The 19,624-nt window shown below is 43.4% G+C and overlaps 1 protein-coding gene across 1 annotated transcript in view; it reads left to right on the plus strand.

The window, feature by feature from the left end:
• The window catches only part of LOC130390231 (voltage-dependent calcium channel subunit alpha-2/delta-2-like), a 44,555-nt gene that overhangs the window by 10,583 nt on the left and 14,348 nt on the right, over positions 1-19,624 (plus strand). The window contains exons 3-20 of the mRNA XM_056600104.1: positions 1,923-2,039; positions 2,358-2,417; positions 11,827-11,871; positions 12,042-12,177; positions 12,297-12,428; positions 12,513-12,570; positions 12,882-12,932; positions 15,303-15,402; positions 15,528-15,689; positions 15,873-15,983; positions 16,096-16,174; positions 16,813-16,862; positions 17,008-17,097; positions 17,826-17,891; positions 18,506-18,580; positions 18,663-18,737; positions 18,995-19,066; positions 19,165-19,236. Of these exons, the coding sequence (XP_056456079.1) occupies positions 1,923-2,039; positions 2,358-2,417; positions 11,827-11,871; positions 12,042-12,177; positions 12,297-12,428; positions 12,513-12,570; positions 12,882-12,932; positions 15,303-15,402; positions 15,528-15,689; positions 15,873-15,983; positions 16,096-16,174; positions 16,813-16,862; positions 17,008-17,097; positions 17,826-17,891; positions 18,506-18,580; positions 18,663-18,737; positions 18,995-19,066; positions 19,165-19,236 (1,551 nt within the window). The remainder of the gene's footprint in view (positions 1-1,922; positions 2,040-2,357; positions 2,418-11,826; positions 11,872-12,041; positions 12,178-12,296; positions 12,429-12,512; positions 12,571-12,881; positions 12,933-15,302; positions 15,403-15,527; positions 15,690-15,872; positions 15,984-16,095; positions 16,175-16,812; positions 16,863-17,007; positions 17,098-17,825; positions 17,892-18,505; positions 18,581-18,662; positions 18,738-18,994; positions 19,067-19,164; positions 19,237-19,624) is intronic.

The raw sequence follows: 19,624 nt of genomic DNA on the forward strand, positions 1-19,624 counted from the left end.
CATTAACTCTTAAGCAACGTGAACTGTGCTTACATTGTATAACGTTAATGTTCCCCTTCACAGCGTCCTGCTCCTACCACAGGAATTATTTCGGGGGGCATTAAGAATATTTTATGCATTTAAAATGCTCATGTGTACCATATAGGATATATGTATGCATGCTTCAGAAAATGAAATGATGGCCATAGGTGGTAAACAAAAGCATATGGATATATGCGTTAACTGGGGGGCGGGGGGGTTCAGAACAAAAATGAGGCTCATTGTTCCACATCCCAATTGGGGTTATTTCTTATACAGAGTATGGCCTGCCCCCATTCTATTCCCTCAAAACAGCAGAGGGCATCAAAAGCGCAACAATTTATTCAAACCCATACGTTGATAAACCCATATCTAGAAATGTTGATGCAAATTATTTGGTTCAGAAACATAGAGATTCAACGTATGTATATGTGTTTGTGTGTGTCCATGTGTGCATCTATGTGTGCATGTGTGTGTGTGTATGCATTTATGTGTGTGTTTGTGTGGGAGGGAGACACAGGGGGCCGCTTGTGTCCTTCTCGGTTTGCGCCAGCAGAGCAGATGGTCAGGCCACACTAAGGACTTGCTTTTCATTCATTTCCAGTAATCCCCTCCTCCACTCGAAACAAGCAGAAACTGGTTGAGGAATCATCCCACTCAGTTTGCAATCCAAAAGCACTATGCCACAAGCAGATTATAATTTATTGCAACAACACTGGTTATCACATACAGCATCCTCTGAAACAGTGCTTGGTGATGAATGAAAAATATTTTCATGCTGCAAACGATTGATCTAATGACCCTGCTGAGAGCATTGCCCTTCCAGACAGACTGGGGACCAGGGCCTGGCAGCCTAGTGTCGGCCCTGCTCCACTCTCACCTGCATCACTGTCATCGCCATGCAGCCCTCTTCCAATCATAATGACCTTCAGCCCTCAGGGTCAATAGCTTCCTGCTAAATTAATTCATTTAGGATTCTACAAATATTAGGTGTTCTGTGGCATTCGGCGGGAGACTTTCAGAATAATCAAACCTCACAAACAAAGACCTGTCCACTTTACCTGGCTATGCAACTGTGGGACGCTAACTAGTGTAACACAAACTAGAATAACGCAAACTAGCGTAACGCAAACTAGCCTTGCTGGGCTGCCTGGGTGGTGAGAGGGAGTTTTTTTTTGGAGTGTCAACAGTACGGTTCTTCTGGTCGGCGTTTTGTATTGGTGGAATATCTCACTTGCAGGATGTGATTTTATTGATAACATTATTGAAATCACCATCGACCATTATTGACTATAGATTTGTCTAAGGTATTTTAAGCTTTGAGCTATTTGAAATGCTACACATTGATAAATTCGATCAATATGAGACAAAATTGATGCCATGATGTGTTCCTCTGTTCTGAAAGAATATGCCGTTCCCTTACTGAGTGTTGAAGGTCAAAGGTGCAGTAGGTAGGAATGGAAAGCTATTATTTGAGTGTAATTACTTTAAAGTGGTAGTAAGTATATTGGATTCGATGTTCAAAATACTGTGCCTTAGCCCGCTCATGGCAAATCTCTGACTCTATCTCGTCCCTAATAGCATCTTGTCCCTAATTGTTTCCATTTTGTGGTCAATCACAGGTGTGTGAAATGCAAGATTACTCCATAGCAGAGAAATGTACGGAGGAAGAAGAGAAAGCAGAGCGCTTTTATTTTTAAATTCTTGCTATTTTCCGCTCTCCGTCTACAACTCCGGAATCCACCCTACTGCAGCTTTACCGAGGACAAGGGGCACATTATCGGAACGCTAATTAATGATGGACTAATGAGGATTTGTTATGTGCTGCAGCAGGATTGCTGACATGAGATTAATATGCATTAACAAGTGTGCTGATGTGCTTATGTATTCATGGAAATTTACAGATATATAATGAAAAGAGACGACAATTTAGCTTGGTGAAGAATCAACCCCGCGAGATTGTAGAGAAGGTGGCGTCTGACATAGAAAAGCTTCTGGCTAAGAAGCGCAAAGCTCTGGATGTAAGTCAGCTCATGTTATACCTTTTACACAAATCATGGTTTTATTTGAAGTTTTAAGTTTTAAGATCGCTTTTGAAGTTTGTTTCATGCTTCTAGCTTCAAGTTCCCATAGACCTGTTTTTATATTTCTGGACAGCAATGTGACTGTTTAAATGTAACATAGAAACTCTGATAAGACATTATAAGAGTTTATTATAAACTGTCCACACAAATGACCATGTAATCCCTGTTAGCATTACTTTTTTAATGATAATGGGTGCTGTTCAACATTATGGTTCTGTTCTTTTGTGTTTCTGTGTTTTCCCTTTTGATGTTCAGCGGTTAGCTAGCGAGGCCGAGCGCCTCCAGAGAGAACATCTCTGGCAGGATGGTATCAAGGTAAACACAACTCTTCAGTCAGTATACAACACAACAAACATGATGGTATCAAGGTAAACACAACTCTTCAGTCAGTATACAACACAACAAACATGATGGTATCAAGGTAAACACAACTCTTCAATCAGTATACAATACAACAAACATGTTGGTATCAAGGTAAACACAACTCTTCAGTCAGTATACAACACAACAAACATGATGGTATCAAGGTAAACACAACTCTTCAGTCAGTATACAACACAACAAACATGATGGTATCAAGGTAAACACAACTCTTCAATCGGTATACAACACAACAAACATGATGGTATCAAGGTAAACACAACTCTTCAGTTAGTATACAACACAACAAACGTGATGGTATCAAGGTAAACACAACTCTTCAGTCAGTATACAACACAACACACGTGATGGTATCAAGGTTAACACAACGCATCAGTCAGTATACAACACAACACACGTGATGGTATCAAGGTTGACACAACGCAACAGTCAGTATACAACATAACACACATGATGGTATCAAGGTCAACACAATGATTCAGTCAGTATACAACAAAAAACACATGATGGTATTAAGGTCAACACTACACATATTTCAATCAGTATTCAACATAACAAACGTGCCACAAAATATATGTCTATCACAAATAGAAACAGAAGAATAGAAAATGTGAAATCTTCAAAACCCTGATAACTTCAGGGTTTTCCAACCACAACCATTTTTCTCGTTAATATTATGTCCAAGGGCCTAATGCAGACAACACTGTTGGCATTTATTATCAAGTATTGAGCGAGACCAAAGCCGTAACCTAGGTAAACAGGCGATGTAATCCATTCACGGCAATTACAGCTCATCAATGTACGTCTTCTTAAAGTGCTTATTTCTGCTAAAACTTTATTCTATCATAGGGAAAGGATTCCCACAGAGAAATACAACTTGCTTATTTTGCTTCAGATAGATCCTGTCAGTTTGTTAGTGTGTCCAACCAAGTCTCACTCACAGAGAAGTCTCTCGAGAGCTTACTTGTTGCATGAAGAGAATGGTGGAAACGTGAGTGAGAGCAGTAGAGATTGTGTCCAACACAATTGTGTTACCATGCAAATATTTACTGCAAATGTTATGTCAGCTAGTGAGTTATCCCTACCACTGAACTCAACGATTGGTAGCGTTGTGTTTACCACAGACCAATCCCGATTCACTTTCTGACATACTCTGTTTTTTATTTAAATATGAGGACAACGTTATTATTAACTGCAATCAGGAACTACACATTGCCACGTCAATGACAACACTAAACCAACCTGTGGGTATACTATGAACCTCGCTGAACATATCCAGGCTATCTTGGGAAAGCCTGGATCGACAGAGAGGCAACTCGTGCCATGTTCAATGCGTGTTCATGTGAAAGGGGCGTTTATCGCGTCATTTTACTCATCTTGCGTGTAAGTGAAAAGGGCTGCGCACGCCGATCCAACCCGATAGACTGCGTTTTAATATCCATCCTTCTCGGAGGTCCGACGACGTTGCCTAGCGACACGCACAAACACGCCCCTTTTCCTCGGACGGCGAATTCGCCATCTCGGTTGAACTCAGTGGTGACCGAGCAAAATTCCGAGACAGAATTCAAGATGGCTGCGCCCATTGTGACTTGAAGTATGAACTGTTTTCATTGTGCTTGGACCACTTTGGTGGTTTAAATGGCAATTTCAATCACTCGTATTACTGCAATACCTTACTGCGTCCGTATCTCTGCCTATGTACACAAATATATTGTATTTGTGTACAGCACTTTGGTCAACTACTGTTGTTTTAAATGTGCTATATAAATAAACTTGACTTGACTTGACTATGGCCTATAGCCTACTTATTTTGGAGCGCCTGGTCCTCTGCCAATGCTACCGCGACAACAGCTTTCCGGGTGGCGTCCATGTTTTCCTCCAGCGAAATAATAAAACGGGCGTGTGGGCGTGGCGTCAGATCCGAGATCCGAGTCGGTTCGCAGAGAATACTCGAACGCAGCAGCTGAAAACCTGCTCCCGACCAGGTTTGGTTGACAGCATAACACCGGGATCCCACCGGACGCGTACGCGCCGCGGAACGGCTGCGCCGCGGAACGGCTGCGTCCTCTGCCCTGCGTCCATTCCTACCGGGCGCGTAACGGCAGCGTAAGGCCGCTCCATGCTTCAGCGTTGGTGTTACGTTGTTGCGCAAAATTTACTCAAAGCAATTCATGCTCCCTTTTAGGTTGCGCGTGTTGCGCGTGTTGCCAAGCAATTTACCACCAGAACAGTAGGTGGAGTAATATGTGGAGGAAAGTTTTTCGTTGAAGACGACCTCGAGAATGACGTCTTTGTCTGTGGGAGTCGTTGGTTTGTTTATGTGCCAGATCGTGTTCTCCCCATACACAGTGAATGATGGCAACAGACAGAGGAACAGGGGTGATGAAGTTGTTGATCATTGGGGTTGTATAAATGTGCATATCTCTCTACATTTTAAAACGACATAATGTGTTGGCAGCAAAGTTAACTTCACCTCAGGTTAATGCTTTTGTATATGAGCCTGCCGGGTGATACTCCAGACAGGAAGTAGTAACCAGACCAGCAAACCAATCACAGCCTTGCAGGCTGGGCGGCTCGCGTAAAAGCTTACGTAAAAAATGACGCAAGTCTAGAAAAATCGCCCGACGCACGCAAGACGTGAGAAGTCGCGCAAGGGGGGCGCAAGGGCGCGCAAGGGCCTCTTGCGCTTGCGCTTACGCTTACGTAACCGAGCATAAACCAGCCTGTAGCGCTGCCTTGCGAGCCAGCCGTATTCACGCGAGATCACGAGATCACGCGATAATCCTAAACCTAATGTACTCACCTTCCACTCCCAAAACTATTGCAATTAAATGCCACGCTTTGTCCTTTCTGACATTTTCCTTATAAAAAGGATGATTTGGTACATAAATGACTTCATGTTGCTGAACTTCGACAATGAGTCTCTCGTCGTCAATGTTGCCGACCCTCTGAGCAGACCCACCGGTCATGACGTAATAATGTTGATGTGAAGTTACATGAGCTGAGTATTGTGTTTTATTTTGAAAATTTACCGGATGCTCTATGGCTTTTACTTTTCACTTCCTGCCCGGCTCGACCTGCTCTGTCGAAATTGACGCGGTTTAGCAGCGGCTCGCGGCAAAAATAGAATTGGACGGAAAGATAGCGCCGCGGCGCGGCACGCCGCTCCTGGGACGCTGCTGAAACGTTCCGCGGCGCGCCCGGTGGAAATGGTCTCATTGATTATAGTCGAAGCGATCAGCAGCGTGACCGCGGCGCAGCCGTCCCGCGGCGCGTACGCCTCCGGTGGAATCTAGCCTTTAGTCACCATGGTGATACAGCGACGCTAAAAGAGATCGACTTTCGTGTCACAGCTAACCCAGGCTTTGAGCGCAACATACCTCGCTAACCCACTAATCGAAGTTCGTAGTACAGGGCACTGGTCTCACAGGAATCAGTTAAATGACCAATCAGGTGGCACACACACAGATCCCCGTTTCAAAGACCGAGTCGACCACGGGCGCTTAGCTCAAAATCTGTTTTTGCCTCACAGAAACACTTAAATTGTCCGTGATATGGCCACAGATTTTGCTCCAATACAAGTTAATGACTGTGGCACACACAAAGATCCCCATTTCAATGACCGAGTCAACCTGGTCTCACAGGGATCCGTGAAAAAAAAAAAAAAAAAAAAAAATATATATATATATATATATATATATATATATATATATATATATATATATATATATATATTATGGGAATGGGAGTGTTTTTTTTTTTTTCTCTTCCACAGAACGAAATATAAACACATGCATTTTGAATGGGAGCGTTTCACAGACTTTTTTGTACTCCAAAGAACGAAACGAGAGAGAGAGAGAGAGGGCCCTATTTAATGGTCTGAAACCAAGTGAGAAGCGTGAAATGGAAGTAGCTTTGTGGGCGGATCTCTGGCGTTGTTGCTATTATATCAACGGATAAATGACTCTTGCGCCCGACGCAAATCTAAAATGGGTTGGTCTGAATACCCGTAGGTGTATTTTAGGAGTAACATGCAATAAGACGGAGTGCCATCTCCCATCCCTTTTAAGAGCCATGAGCGCATTTCAAGATGAGTGGATAATTTGGCAGCGCGTTTACAGTCTTCGATGAGACAGATGCATGACCACATGTTTTTTCTAACTTCAAATGGCTCAGTTTATGGCCAAATAATATGGCCTAATTCACAAATGGAATAGTGTTTTCTTCTACAACTTCAGAAATACTGAGTCATCATGTAAATTTCTATGAAGAAAACATAACACACATTCTTTTAAACACTCACTTGCGGTAAAACAATGTTTTCTCACAATCAAATACTCATCAATCCTAAAAGTTATGGACTTGTACACGACGTCTGTGTCACGAAAATATTTTTTTGCTCTACGGTGTTTGCAGATGCATTGATTTAGAAGTACAAATTATTACTGCTGTATCAGCTGTTCTTTCCGAGGTAATTAACCAACGCTATCATTTACCCTAGAACGGGATTTTGTTTTGGAAGGCTGGGATATAGCCTACTTTGCTTGAGTTTATGATTGTTATTATTATTATTTTAAATCATGGCATAGCGTACTACAGTGTTCATTCATGCAGACCCTATGGATTTATTCTTTTCACAATCCACATCGTCATCATAAAATTAAAATTAGGCAAATCGTTTGCATTTTTGTGCTGTGTAAGCTTATGTTGCTTATGTTGTCTATGCTTTGTATTACGGATACTCCAATTTTTGCAGCAGATCATATTAAATATTTATTAATTAATTTTGTTATTTCGAGGAGGTCTATATATATAAATATGTATGCATATATATATCCATACATATTTATATATATTTATTTATTATATACGGAGACCACTGCCACTAAACATTGGACGTTGGATAGACGTGCAGATCATGTCTATATGTAAAGTGCAGATTTGCCATTTACAACATCCCCAGAATCCGGCCCTTCCTCACAAGGGAAGCAGCTCAGCTTCTAGTCCAATCACTGGTCATCTCCCGCCTCAACTACTGCAACTCACTCCTGGCTGGACTTCCTGCCTCTGCGATTAAACCTTGGCAGCGCATCCAGAATGTGGCAGCGCGCCTCGTGTTCAACCTACCGAAGTTCTCCCATGTGACCCCCCTCCACTGGCTCCCTGTAGTAGCTTGCATCAAATTTAAGACGATGATACTGGCAAACAAGGCAGTCGAAGGAACTGCCCCTGCCTATCTCCAAGCATTGCCAAAGCCACACACCCCAGCTCGATCCCTCCGCTTAACTACCTCAGCTGGACGTCTGGTACCGCCATCGCTAAGAGCTAGCAAAGGCCGTTCAGCAAAGTCACAACTTTTCTCGGTTTTGGGACCTCAGTGGTGGAACGAGCTCCCTGCCGCTTTCAGGACCGCAGAGTCGCTCACTATCTTGCGAAAAACACTCAAGACTAACCTGTTCAGAGTCCACCTCGACTCTGCATAGCCACCCTCCCCCTTCTGGCCACCATTGTGCACTGTATTGTATTGTATTGTATTGTATTGTATTGTATTGTATTGTATTGTATTGTATTGTATTGTATTGTATTGTATTGTATTATAGTGCTTAACTGTGTAGCAACTGCAGTAGCTGCTATCATTGCTGTAACACGGGGAATTGGTTAGCCTAGCGATTGTTAAACGACATAAGATAAACGACGACATTGTGTATCTTGGACCCCTGCATAACTGCTTGCAGTTCTCGTTCAAGATGTTTTCTGTACCATTGGTTTTCCTGTACATTTCACCTTTGAACTGGTTACAATTTTGGACGTCATTTGGCCGCCTATGTAAGGTGCATCTGTATGCATGATGTAATATTTGTATTATATGTTTTTTTGTTGTTATTTTACATTTCCTCGTTTATTTATTTTAAGTAATCAAGTGATTTTATGCATACATATATTTTTGCATTTATCTGTTTATTTATTTGGAAATGCAGTATTTAATTGGCCTATAGGCATGTCTTCTTTTTTTATCTGTGTGTCTGTGAGTGATCTTGTTTGCGACTGTGTGTGTGTGTGTATGTGTGTTTGTGTGTGTGTTCGTATGCTTGTGCACTGGTTTGTGGGCTACTGGTTAAGGAGTTGGACCAGTAACCGGAGGGCGGACGGTTTGAATCCAGACCAGTACACAACAATTTTTCCTTAAGGAATGTGTTCACCTGCTCCCGGATGGGTCAAAGCATGCGGGTGATAGCGAGGGAGTGAGAGAGAGCCACTGATCAGTCCATATAATTTCTCCGATGCTGCAAATGAATAAATCACCGTTTGTCTTTTTCCGAGGGCAACAACCATAAACATATAAATAAAATAAATAAATTCGAATAAAAAGTATATAAAATATATGCTATATAAATTTTTTCGAAATTTGATGTCGAAAAGACGTCCACAAACGACCACATTTGGACTATAATAGCCCTTACACAGAGTTCCGAAGGACGTCAACATTAGCCGTTCGGTAGACGTCGCCTGGGTAACGAAACAACCCCTTCACTGGACCGAAATTTGACGTCCAACAATGACACAGAAAATACGTCACATATATATATAGTTATTTATTAATTTATTATCTACGGAGTCCACCAGACCTCCTCGAAGCAACGAAATAAATAAATAAATAAATATAAATATGATCTGCTGCAAAAATTTGAGCATCCATAATACAAAGCTTTGACCCTTTGTTGCATTTGTGGTTTTGACGTATACATATATTAATACGGTGCACTGTACATGCACACACCCCTTCTGAAGCTCGCTCTCTCTCTCTCTCTCTCTCTCTCTCTCTCTCTCTCTCTCTCTCTCTCTCTCTCTCTCTCTCTCTCTCTCTCTCTCTCTCTCTCTCTCTCTCTCTCTCTCTCTCTCTCTCTCTCTCTCTCTCTCTCTTCTCTCTCTCACTGTCTCTCTTTCTCTCTCTCTCTCCCTCGTTTCGTTCTTTGGAGCACGAAAAAGTCTGAGAAATATTCCCATTCAAAATACATGGATTTACATTTCGTTCCGACGCAAAGAAGTCCCAGAAACACTCCCATTCCCATATTGTTGATATATATATATATATATATCTTGGATCTGCCCAGTGCCACTCTGGATCTGCCATAACCAATCGCTAACGTTTGGCCGGGAATCACCCCCATGCCCCATTTAAGTGATTCCGTAAGGCCACAACGGATTTTGATTTCAGCGCCTGTGGTCGGCTCGGTCGTTGAATGTCGACCGAGCCGTCGATGTCGACCGAGCCGTCGACCGAATGTCGATCAGCGAATCTGTGTTGGTGTCACAGAATATTAGTGTCATTAACTTGCATTGGGGCAAAATCCGTGGGCATATCACGGACAAGTGATTCTGTGAGGCCACAACGGATTTTGAGTTAAGCGCCCATGGTCGGCTCGGTCATTGAAACGGGGATCTGTGTGTGTGCCACGGAATATGAGTGATATTAACTTGCATTGGGGCAAAATCCGTGCTCATATCAGGGCAATTGCAGTGATTCCGTGAGGCCACCACGGATTTTGAGTTAAACGCCCGTGGTCATTTCACAGATTCCTGTGAGACCTGGTTGCACTAAACACAATACCATATACAACCAGCACTCAATAAAATTAAATACTATACAATATATATCAGCACTCCTTTAAAAGGTGCAGTGACACTCTAACACCCGCAGGATGGACGGAGCTCTGTCTGTCTGCAGTTTATGTTGATGTCCAGTTCCGAGCGAGGGTTAGGCTTCTGTGACACACAAAAAGCATCACGCACCTTTCAAAAAGGGGGCAGTTGAGACAATGAGATTTCAGAGCGAGACTTTTCCTTGAGCAAGCCTTAGTTGGACACGATAACAAACAGGCCAGATCAAGGTAAAGGTAAAGAAAAAAAGTGATTACTTTGTAGGGATCTTTTCCATAATGATATAATATAATCAGTGGAAAAACAACCCTTTTACATTCACCCCGCGTAATTTCCCCAGGGATTACATTGCAGCCCATTCAGCAGATTATCGTTATTAGTTTAGATCCATTAGACCTAAAATGATCGGCAAATAGGGTCTAGGTGGAAAAATCCTGTAGCTCTCTTTATGTAAAGTTGGATTTCCTTGTACACAAAAACATGTACAAACCATCTTCTTTTATTATATACTTAAATATTGTATTATAATAATACAATATGTGATTATATAAGAAAAGCTGATGTTATAATATACTATAGGAATATACTAAAGGAACCGTATTATTTTCATACTCTTAATTGAAACATTAGGGTGAAATACACATTTCTTATTTGTTTTACATTGTATTACGCTGCTCACAAAAAAAGTACACTATATTAAGCTCTACGACTACATGAAACACTATAAGATATGCATTATTAAACTTTAACTTGGGGAGGGGACGACATCATTTGTATTTTATGATTCTGTACCACACTGCAGACATTACCTACCAAATATATTGCATACTTTTAGTGCAGGACCTGAGTTATAACCAAACAGGTTAGAAGAGGAAAAAGCTGAGCTAATGTTTTCTTCTCTGCAGAAGAACTAGAACTGCTGACCTTAATACTAGAGGCCCTCGTCCCTCCGGTCTCTCCCTGTAAAGATAAAGGGGCCGGGGCAAGGGGCCCCAGCTCTGTCAGGGTGGGAGATGTTGACACGATAGGAAGGAGAGCTAATGTCCAGCTCGGAGCTGTCCCAGACAGATCCACGCTCACTCTACCTTTCCGATCGGTCTGCTTCATTAGCCCGTTGAAGTTCCCCTCACCTCAGGCCCTTTGACTGCCTCCTCCACTCTGCCTCATGACTCTCATGAGGGGCCGTTCACCGTGGGCATCATCACTCCCGCTGTGAACTCCTCATGCGTGAAGCAGCTGACACCCCGGCTGAAAGCCATCCGCTCATCTCCACACTCGGTGGGGATGAGGAGTTAAAGTGATGGACTTTTAGGTGATGTGCTTTTACACGCGCACACACACACCTAGGCATGCACACACAGGCACGCACGCACGCACGCACGCACGCAGGCACGAATGCACGCAGGCACGCACGCACATGGCAATGGCATAGAAAGCAGTTTGATTAGAATGCAGCACAGAGTACCAAATCCAGCCATTAATCCTAGTCATTCAACAAAAAGTTATTCAACCAAAAAACGAATCACTAAACCATCCCCATGGGATGGGCAAAAAGCGTGGAACTATTTTGGCCTGAACAAGAGCCACACTAATTCTCAGAGGCCAGAAAGAGGTCCTTCATTCTGGTTCAAGGATTGGCGTTGACATGGTTTGATCCTCCTGTCTGTATGTTTCTGTCGTACAGGAGTTGGACATGGCTTATTATGATTCAAAGGCAGAGCTGGACTACGTGAGTCGGAAACAAATTGGAATACATTTGAGAATACATATTTAAAAATTAGATTCATTTGCAGTTATTTTCACTGCTTGTCATCTTTACTTTGCCACATTTTAATTATGCATGATGTTAGTGGGACCCACAGACTCAGCGGATGCATATGTTTTCATGTGTCCTGGTAGTACTCAATGGATGGCGATGGGGACATGGAAAACCCGTCCCATATCAAGCTGGAATTTGTCTACGATCCAAACTTCAAAAACAACGTCAACTACTCCTACACTGCAGTTCAGATCCCTACAGACATCTACAAAGGAGGCAAGAGGCTCACCTGCAGGCTCTCCTTCTCCTCTCTTAACACGGTATGATTGATGGGTTCTAGACGTGTCTGACAGCCCATCGCTCTCTCCGGCTGGTGTTCCCCTCTGCGCTTACAGCCCCTGTCATCCTGAACGAGCTGAACTGGACGCAGGCCCTGGAGAAGGTGTTCATGGAGAACAGCCGGGAGGACCCCTCGCTGCTCTGGCAGGCCTTTGGCAGCGCTACGGGGGTCACCCGCTACTACCCCGGTGAGAGCCCTCCCCTCACCACCACCCTTCCACCTGACATGTAAACTTTGCGCCGGATGTTACATCTTGTTTCGGTCTCCTCAGCCACACCCTGGAGAGCTCCTGATAAGATCGACCTCTACGATGTCAGGCGCCGGCCCTGGTACTGCCCGTGCCTCCAAGCCTGTGTTTGCGTTTTGTGTTTGTATTTTGTGTTTGCGTTCGTGTTTGCGTTTTTGCTTGTGTTTGTGTTAGTAGTTTTCGTTTGCGTTTGTGTTTGTGTTTTGTGTTTGTGTTTGTATTTTGCGTTTGCGTTTGTGTTTGTGTTTGTATTTTGCGTTTGTGTTTGTGTTTTGCGTTTGTGTTTGTGTTTTGCATTTGCGTTTGCGTTTGTGTTTCAGTTTGAATGCCCGTACAGTTAAGTCAGCGGTTTGCGTTCATAACGCAGCCTTACCTTGTTTCTCTGTGTTTCAGGTACATTCAGGGGGCATCATCACCAAAAGACATGGTTATTCTGGTCGATGTGTGAGTAAAATAACATGAATAAATTTAAATGTGAGCACATTCTTATCTATTACCAACACACACATTAGCAACCACCAGTTTTAAAGATCAACTCAATGTCGATGAGTTCCAATCACTTATTGTTCATACTGAAAGTTACCACCTGCACATACACTTCTCGGCCCTGTCGGATTCTTCGTACTGTCACTCCTGTCATATGATGCTATACAACAACAAAAGTTCAGTGAGGATGAGCTTAGGGCCACACCGTCCTATCAGGGACTTCCTTTCATTCTTCACCAGTCGGCCAAGTTCAAAAATGTATTCAAATGATGTTTATTCATACTATCAGCTGTTAATTGTTTCATAAAGGGGACATATTATGAAAACAACACTTTTCCTGGGATTGGGGTGTTGTTTTGGGTCTCTGGTGCTCCCACACGCATACAAACAATGAAAAAATACATGATTTTTTGAGTGAGGTATGCATTTCTAAAAGCAGCTCCCCTCCAGTTACCGAACGAGCGAGTCAGTTTCGGCGCCCCCTCCTACGCAGGAAGGGGGCAAACTTGAATATCACCTCCCACCTCCCCACCCCCCTCCAATCAGAGCATAGCTAAGATTTTGTGGACCAGCGGACGAGCGCTGGGCGGAGATGTTCGCGCATTTCAGAAGCAGGCATATTCCATACAAAAATAGATTTTTTTCTAATTTGTCAGATTGCCACGTGAGTGCCTGACAGGGAGTCCGGGGGAGCTGCCGGACTGCTGCCGAAGCTCTGGTGGCAGTCCGCCAGCTCCACCGCCGAAGCTCTGGTGGCAGTCCGCCAGCTCCACCGCCGAAGCTCTGGTGGCAGTCCGCCAGCTCCACCGCCGAAGCTCTGGTGGCAGTCAGCCAGCTCCGGCGGTGGAGCTTCGGCGGGAGTCCGGCAGCTCAGATCTGGGAGTACAATCCCTTTTCCGCCGGAGCTGCCGGACTGCCGCCGAGCTCCCCCCGCTGGAGCTGCCGGACTGCTGCCAGAGCTACGGCGGTAGTCCGGAGGAGGAGACATGGAGGGGAAAGGGATTGTACTTCCGGACTGCCACCAAGCTCCCCCCGCCGGAGCTGCCGGACTACCGCCAAAGCTTCGGTGGCAGTCCGGCAGCCCCGGCATGTGTACTCCCAGAGCTGAACTGCCGCCGAAGCTTCGGCGGCAGTCCGGCAGCTCAGCTTCCGGAGTACAATGCCTTTCTCATCCATGTTGCAGTTCACTATGGACTTCGGAGAGTCAAGGCCAAAGTTCCTTTCCCCCAATTCATCTCAACCATGGCCGAGATAACCCCCACTACGAGACTTTACTTGTTGTGGAAGTACCACAGACGCAGTCTTTATGATTCATATGATTCATTATATCATCCGAGGCGCAAATAGCTTTTGGCCGTGATATTAGATAGAATATTATATAAATACCTATAGATTATTATTATCATTATATTATATCATAACATAGATATAGAGCTCCAGGATTCCGCAAAACGGCAACAATCCCTTCTCCTCCATGCTGTGGTTCAATCTGACAGCTCATTGGTCAATGGGCAGCAGCTCATTTGCATTAAAGCTACAGAAACCAGAACTGGCTCATTCTGAGAGTTGGGTCTGTCTGCGTCCTGCAAGACGGAGGCGTAACTTGTAGTAGGAGGCGTAACTTGTAGTCGGAGGAGGCGTAACTTGCACTAGGAGGCGTAACTTGTAGTCGGAGCCGTAACTTGTAGTCGGAGGCGTGTCTAGTACTTTTCTAAATCGCGGAAGTGATCTGTATGTAGCAGTGGTGCGCGGGTACATAAATGACCGCAACTCGGACCTCAAATATTAGGCCTTAAATTGACTTACCGTCATGAATATCGGAAGACCCGACTTCAATGAAGATCTCGTGTGAACCGTGATTTACATCACTTTTTGTTTACCGCGAAAAGAGAAAGATCTCGCGTGGACCGCGATTTAGAAAAGAACAAGTTACGCCTCCTAGTACAAGTTACGCCTCCTACTACAAGTTACGCCTCGGTCTTGCAGGACGCAGACAGATACTATTGCATTCTGAAGGGACTGAAACAGAGGGGAATAGCAGCAGGCGAGATTTTTCTTCCTAAAAGCTATTTCCAGCAAACAGCTTCAAAAACAGGTTTTCTGGAACTCATGTACCATGTTTACTTGTTGGGAAAACACATAATATGTCTTCCTTAAACCAAAGAGACCAGATAAAAGCAATGAGAAATATTTATTCAAGAGTCTTTAATCCTAATCAAGTGATATACAATACAATAAAAATTGGTAAAAACGAACTAAATAAATGCAGCGGCATCAAATCGATACCACACATACTGACTTGGTTCCCCACACTGGCTCTGTCTCTAGGAGCGGAAGTGTGAGCGGCCTGACTCTGAAGCTCATCAAGGCCTCGGTGATGGAGATGCTAGACACGCTGTCTGACGACGACTACGTCAACGTGGCAAGGGTCCGTATCCACTACACTAAGTATCGACCTTGCCCATTGATTCCTCCCTCACTGGGTTCCACTCCACTGCAGTCTGTCTCTCTCCGTCAGAAACGTGGTTAAGGCTCCTTTCTCCCCGTGCTTAGTTCAACGAGAAGGCAGAGGCTGTGGTCCCCTGCTTCAAACATCTGGTCCAGGCCAACATACGCAACAAGAAGATCTTCAAGGATGCGGTGCAGCAAATGCAAGCCAAAGGCACGACTGATTACAAGTCAGGCTTTCATTTTGCCTTCAACCAGCTGTTGAATGTGAGTTACTGAAAGTCAGACATTTCTAACCAAATTTAAGCTGCATCTGATTAAAAATCTCCATCGCCGTTCCTGTTTTCGTCCTTGAACAATTTACTTGACTAAATCGAATGTCAGCTAAATCTCATTTCATTCTGGTTGTTTCTCTTTTCTCCTTTTCTCCGCAAACAACATGTTTTGCAGAAGACAAACGTCCCTCGAGCAAACTGCAATAAAATCATAATGTTATTTACGGACGGCGGGGAGGACAGAGCGCAGGATATCTTTGTGCAGTACAACTGGCCTAATAAAACCGTTTGTTTCTCCACAAGCCTTGGGAACTTGATGTCTTCAGCACAGTTATAAATACCCTCAAATACTGATTTTCTTGCTTTCCTTTTTAATAATCAATGTCCAATTTTTTTAGGTTCGAGTATTTACCTTCTCTGTCGGTCAACACAACTATGATGTCACGCCCCTGCAGTGGATAGCATGCACAAATAAAGGTAGGTGGAAATAGCTCTTTCATGGACTCTTGTAATGCTGCATTGTCGTTTCTGAAGTGCTTTACATATCCATAATGCACTCTGGATAGCAAAACAATGGCATTAAATGGCTCAGGGAGCTGAACTTCCTGACACATGCAGAGCATTAGTCACGTGCCATTCTAGAAAGATAATAATAGAACTGCAATAGAAATGCCGTATCAGAGTATGCATAAGGATGTATCTTACACCTAATTCTCAGTACATCCACAACACATCTCTGTATTTAACTTAGAAAATGGTTGTACTATTAAATAGTGGGGTATATAAAATGGCAAAATGAGGTATACATTGTTTTTTTCTGGAGAGTCATTTTTCTCGTCATTTTTGCAACTAGAATACAAATTTGAATGGTATTAGGGTCCTCTTATAATGGACTATCAACATTTTAAATCATTCCGGAAAACAGAGATAAAGATCAATATATAATGCAAATAGTATTCCAGTGTAGGTATCTTTAAGTGTTAATGTCCAGCTCTTGTAATGTCTAGTAACTTGTGCCGTATTGATCAACCCTTCTGGCTCCTGAATCAATAGAATCTCTCTCCCCCTCCCCTCTCTTGTTGTCTTGCTTGTCTCCCTCCTTCCTTCCCTGCCAGGTTACTATTTTGAGATCCGCTCCATCTGCGCCATAAGGATTAACACCCAGGTGGGTTTGTCTGGCGTGTCTACAGCAGCTGACTCCCCCCCCCCCCCCCAGTATCTCTGGGTTGTTTGTTGCGTTGGATGCACCACGCTGCTCCACTGATAAGACTACTGCCCGCTGGGGTTGTTGTTACTGCCCTGTGCTCCAGGAGTACCTGGACGTGCTGGGTCGCCCCATGGTGCTGGCCGGGGGTATTGCCAAGCAGGTGCAGTGGACCAACGTCTACCAGGACGCCCTGGTAAGACCCTGGGCGAGCACATTTGTGAAAGAGTCTCATGGGTTTGGTGTTTAAAAAGCAATGATCCTGCTTTCACCGGACCATCAACTTCAAAGCACAAACTGAAAAATAACTCCAAACTCGATGAACGGTTACCAAACTCTCCCCCATCCCTCATCCAACCTCACTTCCTCCATCACCTTGTGTCTCTCCATCTCATTCATGCATTTAAAGAACGCTTCCTTGCCTTGACACTGCTTTGCTGGAGTCCTGTGAAAGTAGGAGTGACAGATTATATAATTTATCTTGACCATTTCTGACATCCGGGATATTACCTATTTGTACTCATTGAATATGCTACTCTGTTTTACAGTGTACCTTCAGTATTTCAACTAATTAAATGTTTTATGAGACAATAGGAATGGAAGAGCAATCCTTTATTTGCCAGCGTTGCAGCGCTTCAGTGGACGGCCTGGTCCACTGAATGTATCATAGCCGCCGGGTTCTGTGAGGCAATGCATTACGTGAGAGTCAGTACGTTGTTCTTCAGTGCTAGCCACCCAAAGGCCGTTCTTATCCATGGGACTGACTATTATCCGCCCTTTGTTGGCGTTTAGTAGGTCTACAACGTACCGCCGCCCGCATTGCACCCGTCACTCCAGGATGATTTTATTTTACGCTTTCTCAATACACTTTCTCCTTGTCGGTCGGGGTTAGGATGAGAGATTTGTTTAATGATGATTTTACAGGGTCTCGGCATGGTGGTGACCGGTACTCTGCCTGTCTTCAATCTCACTATGGATGGAAACTCACAGGTACTAGATAGATATTGCCATGGAAACCCATCTACTGCATGGTCTAATGCAATGATATTTTACAGAGATATCTTTTTATTTATTTATATATTTCGCTATATCCTTCTTTCATATGATCTGTAAACATTTAAGGTAGCACTAAGGTATAAGGTTAAATAATGAACCATCAACAAACATAAGTTAATGCATTATTAGTAAGTAACTAACATTTAATAAACAGTTAACGAATGGTCTAGTAATCATTTGTTCCTGTTCACTCGTCATGTATTCAATAAATCTATTATTTAATAGGGTTAGACTAGATTACTTTATCCCACTAAAGCATATCTTTACCCCAACCCTAAACCCTATGCTAATGATGTATAATAACGCTTATTACTGTATTAACTAATGTAAATTGATGGTTACTAGAGCAGTATCTAACTGATAATGAACTGTTAATTGAAAGGTAATGCTTATTGCTTTAATTACTTATTAACTTATCTAAATTCATGGTTAATTATTGTACCCTTATTGTAAAGCGTTACCTAATTTAATAACTATGGCTTTTAAAGGAATGATGTGGAGGATTGTGGTTGAATTTCTGTTATTAATTTCCGTTTTTCTCTCACCAGAACCAGTTAATCCTTGGGGTCATGGGAGTCGATGTACATCTTGATGAGATCAAGAGACTTACTCCACGATATAATGTGAGTCTAAATGTATCTTATTTTACTGAGCTTACAATGGCCAATATGTATATTTTCATATTTAAATTGCTTTCATTAACAGCTTGGTGCCAATGGATACATATTTGCCATTGATCCAAATGGATATCTTCTACTACACCCTAATCTTCAGCCAAAGGTGACATTAAATATGATCATAAACAACAGTCTGCTCGCCTAATATCTGAAAATCCTTTGCAACTCTGAGAATAAAGAAAGAAACAAGATCAAATGTTGGGTGAAAGAGTGTGGAACTTTGTATTGGTGTCAATTTCCATTGCATTCCATTCCCTGCATTGTATTGTTCTGTTCAACCATCACCCATGCTGGGGTGCCCTGCTCATTGTATTGTTCTGTTCAACCATTACCCATGCGGTTTTTGTGCCGCTGTTTTAGCTCGATGACCTCCCAGAGCCGGTGACTCTGGACTTCCTCGACGCAGAGGTGGAAGACCCCAACAAAGAGGAGGTGATCTTTCCTGGCATCTCCCACTGGGTCAGGCAACGCTATGTGTAACCATTACAAGTTCATGTCATGTGTTCACCACCATCTCTTTTTTTATGTAGATACGTAGACAGATGATTGACGGCAGGCCGGGGGAAATGCAGATTAAAACGCTTGTGAAGTCGATTGATGAGGTAATTACCTAAGCTAGACACTGTACATTATAAGGTCACCATTACACTGCACGTGATGAGGTCACCATGCCACTGTACATGATGAGGTCACCATGACACTGTACATGATGAGGTCACTGCGCCATGACACTATACATGATGAGGTCACCATGACACTGTACATGATGAGGTCACTGCTCCATGACACTACACATGATGAGGTCACTGCTCCATGACACTATACATGATGAGGTCACCATGACACTATACATGATGAGGTCACTGCTCCATGACACTATACATGATGAGGTCACCATGACACTGTACATGATGAGGTCACTGCTCCATGACACTATGCATGATGAGGTCACTGCTCCATGACACTATACATGATGAGGTCACCTTGACA

This window comes from Gadus chalcogrammus, chromosome 1 (assembly GCF_026213295.1).
Source record: "Gadus chalcogrammus isolate NIFS_2021 chromosome 1, NIFS_Gcha_1.0, whole genome shotgun sequence".
In the NCBI taxonomy this organism is placed as follows: Eukaryota; Metazoa; Chordata; class Actinopteri; order Gadiformes; family Gadidae; genus Gadus; species Gadus chalcogrammus.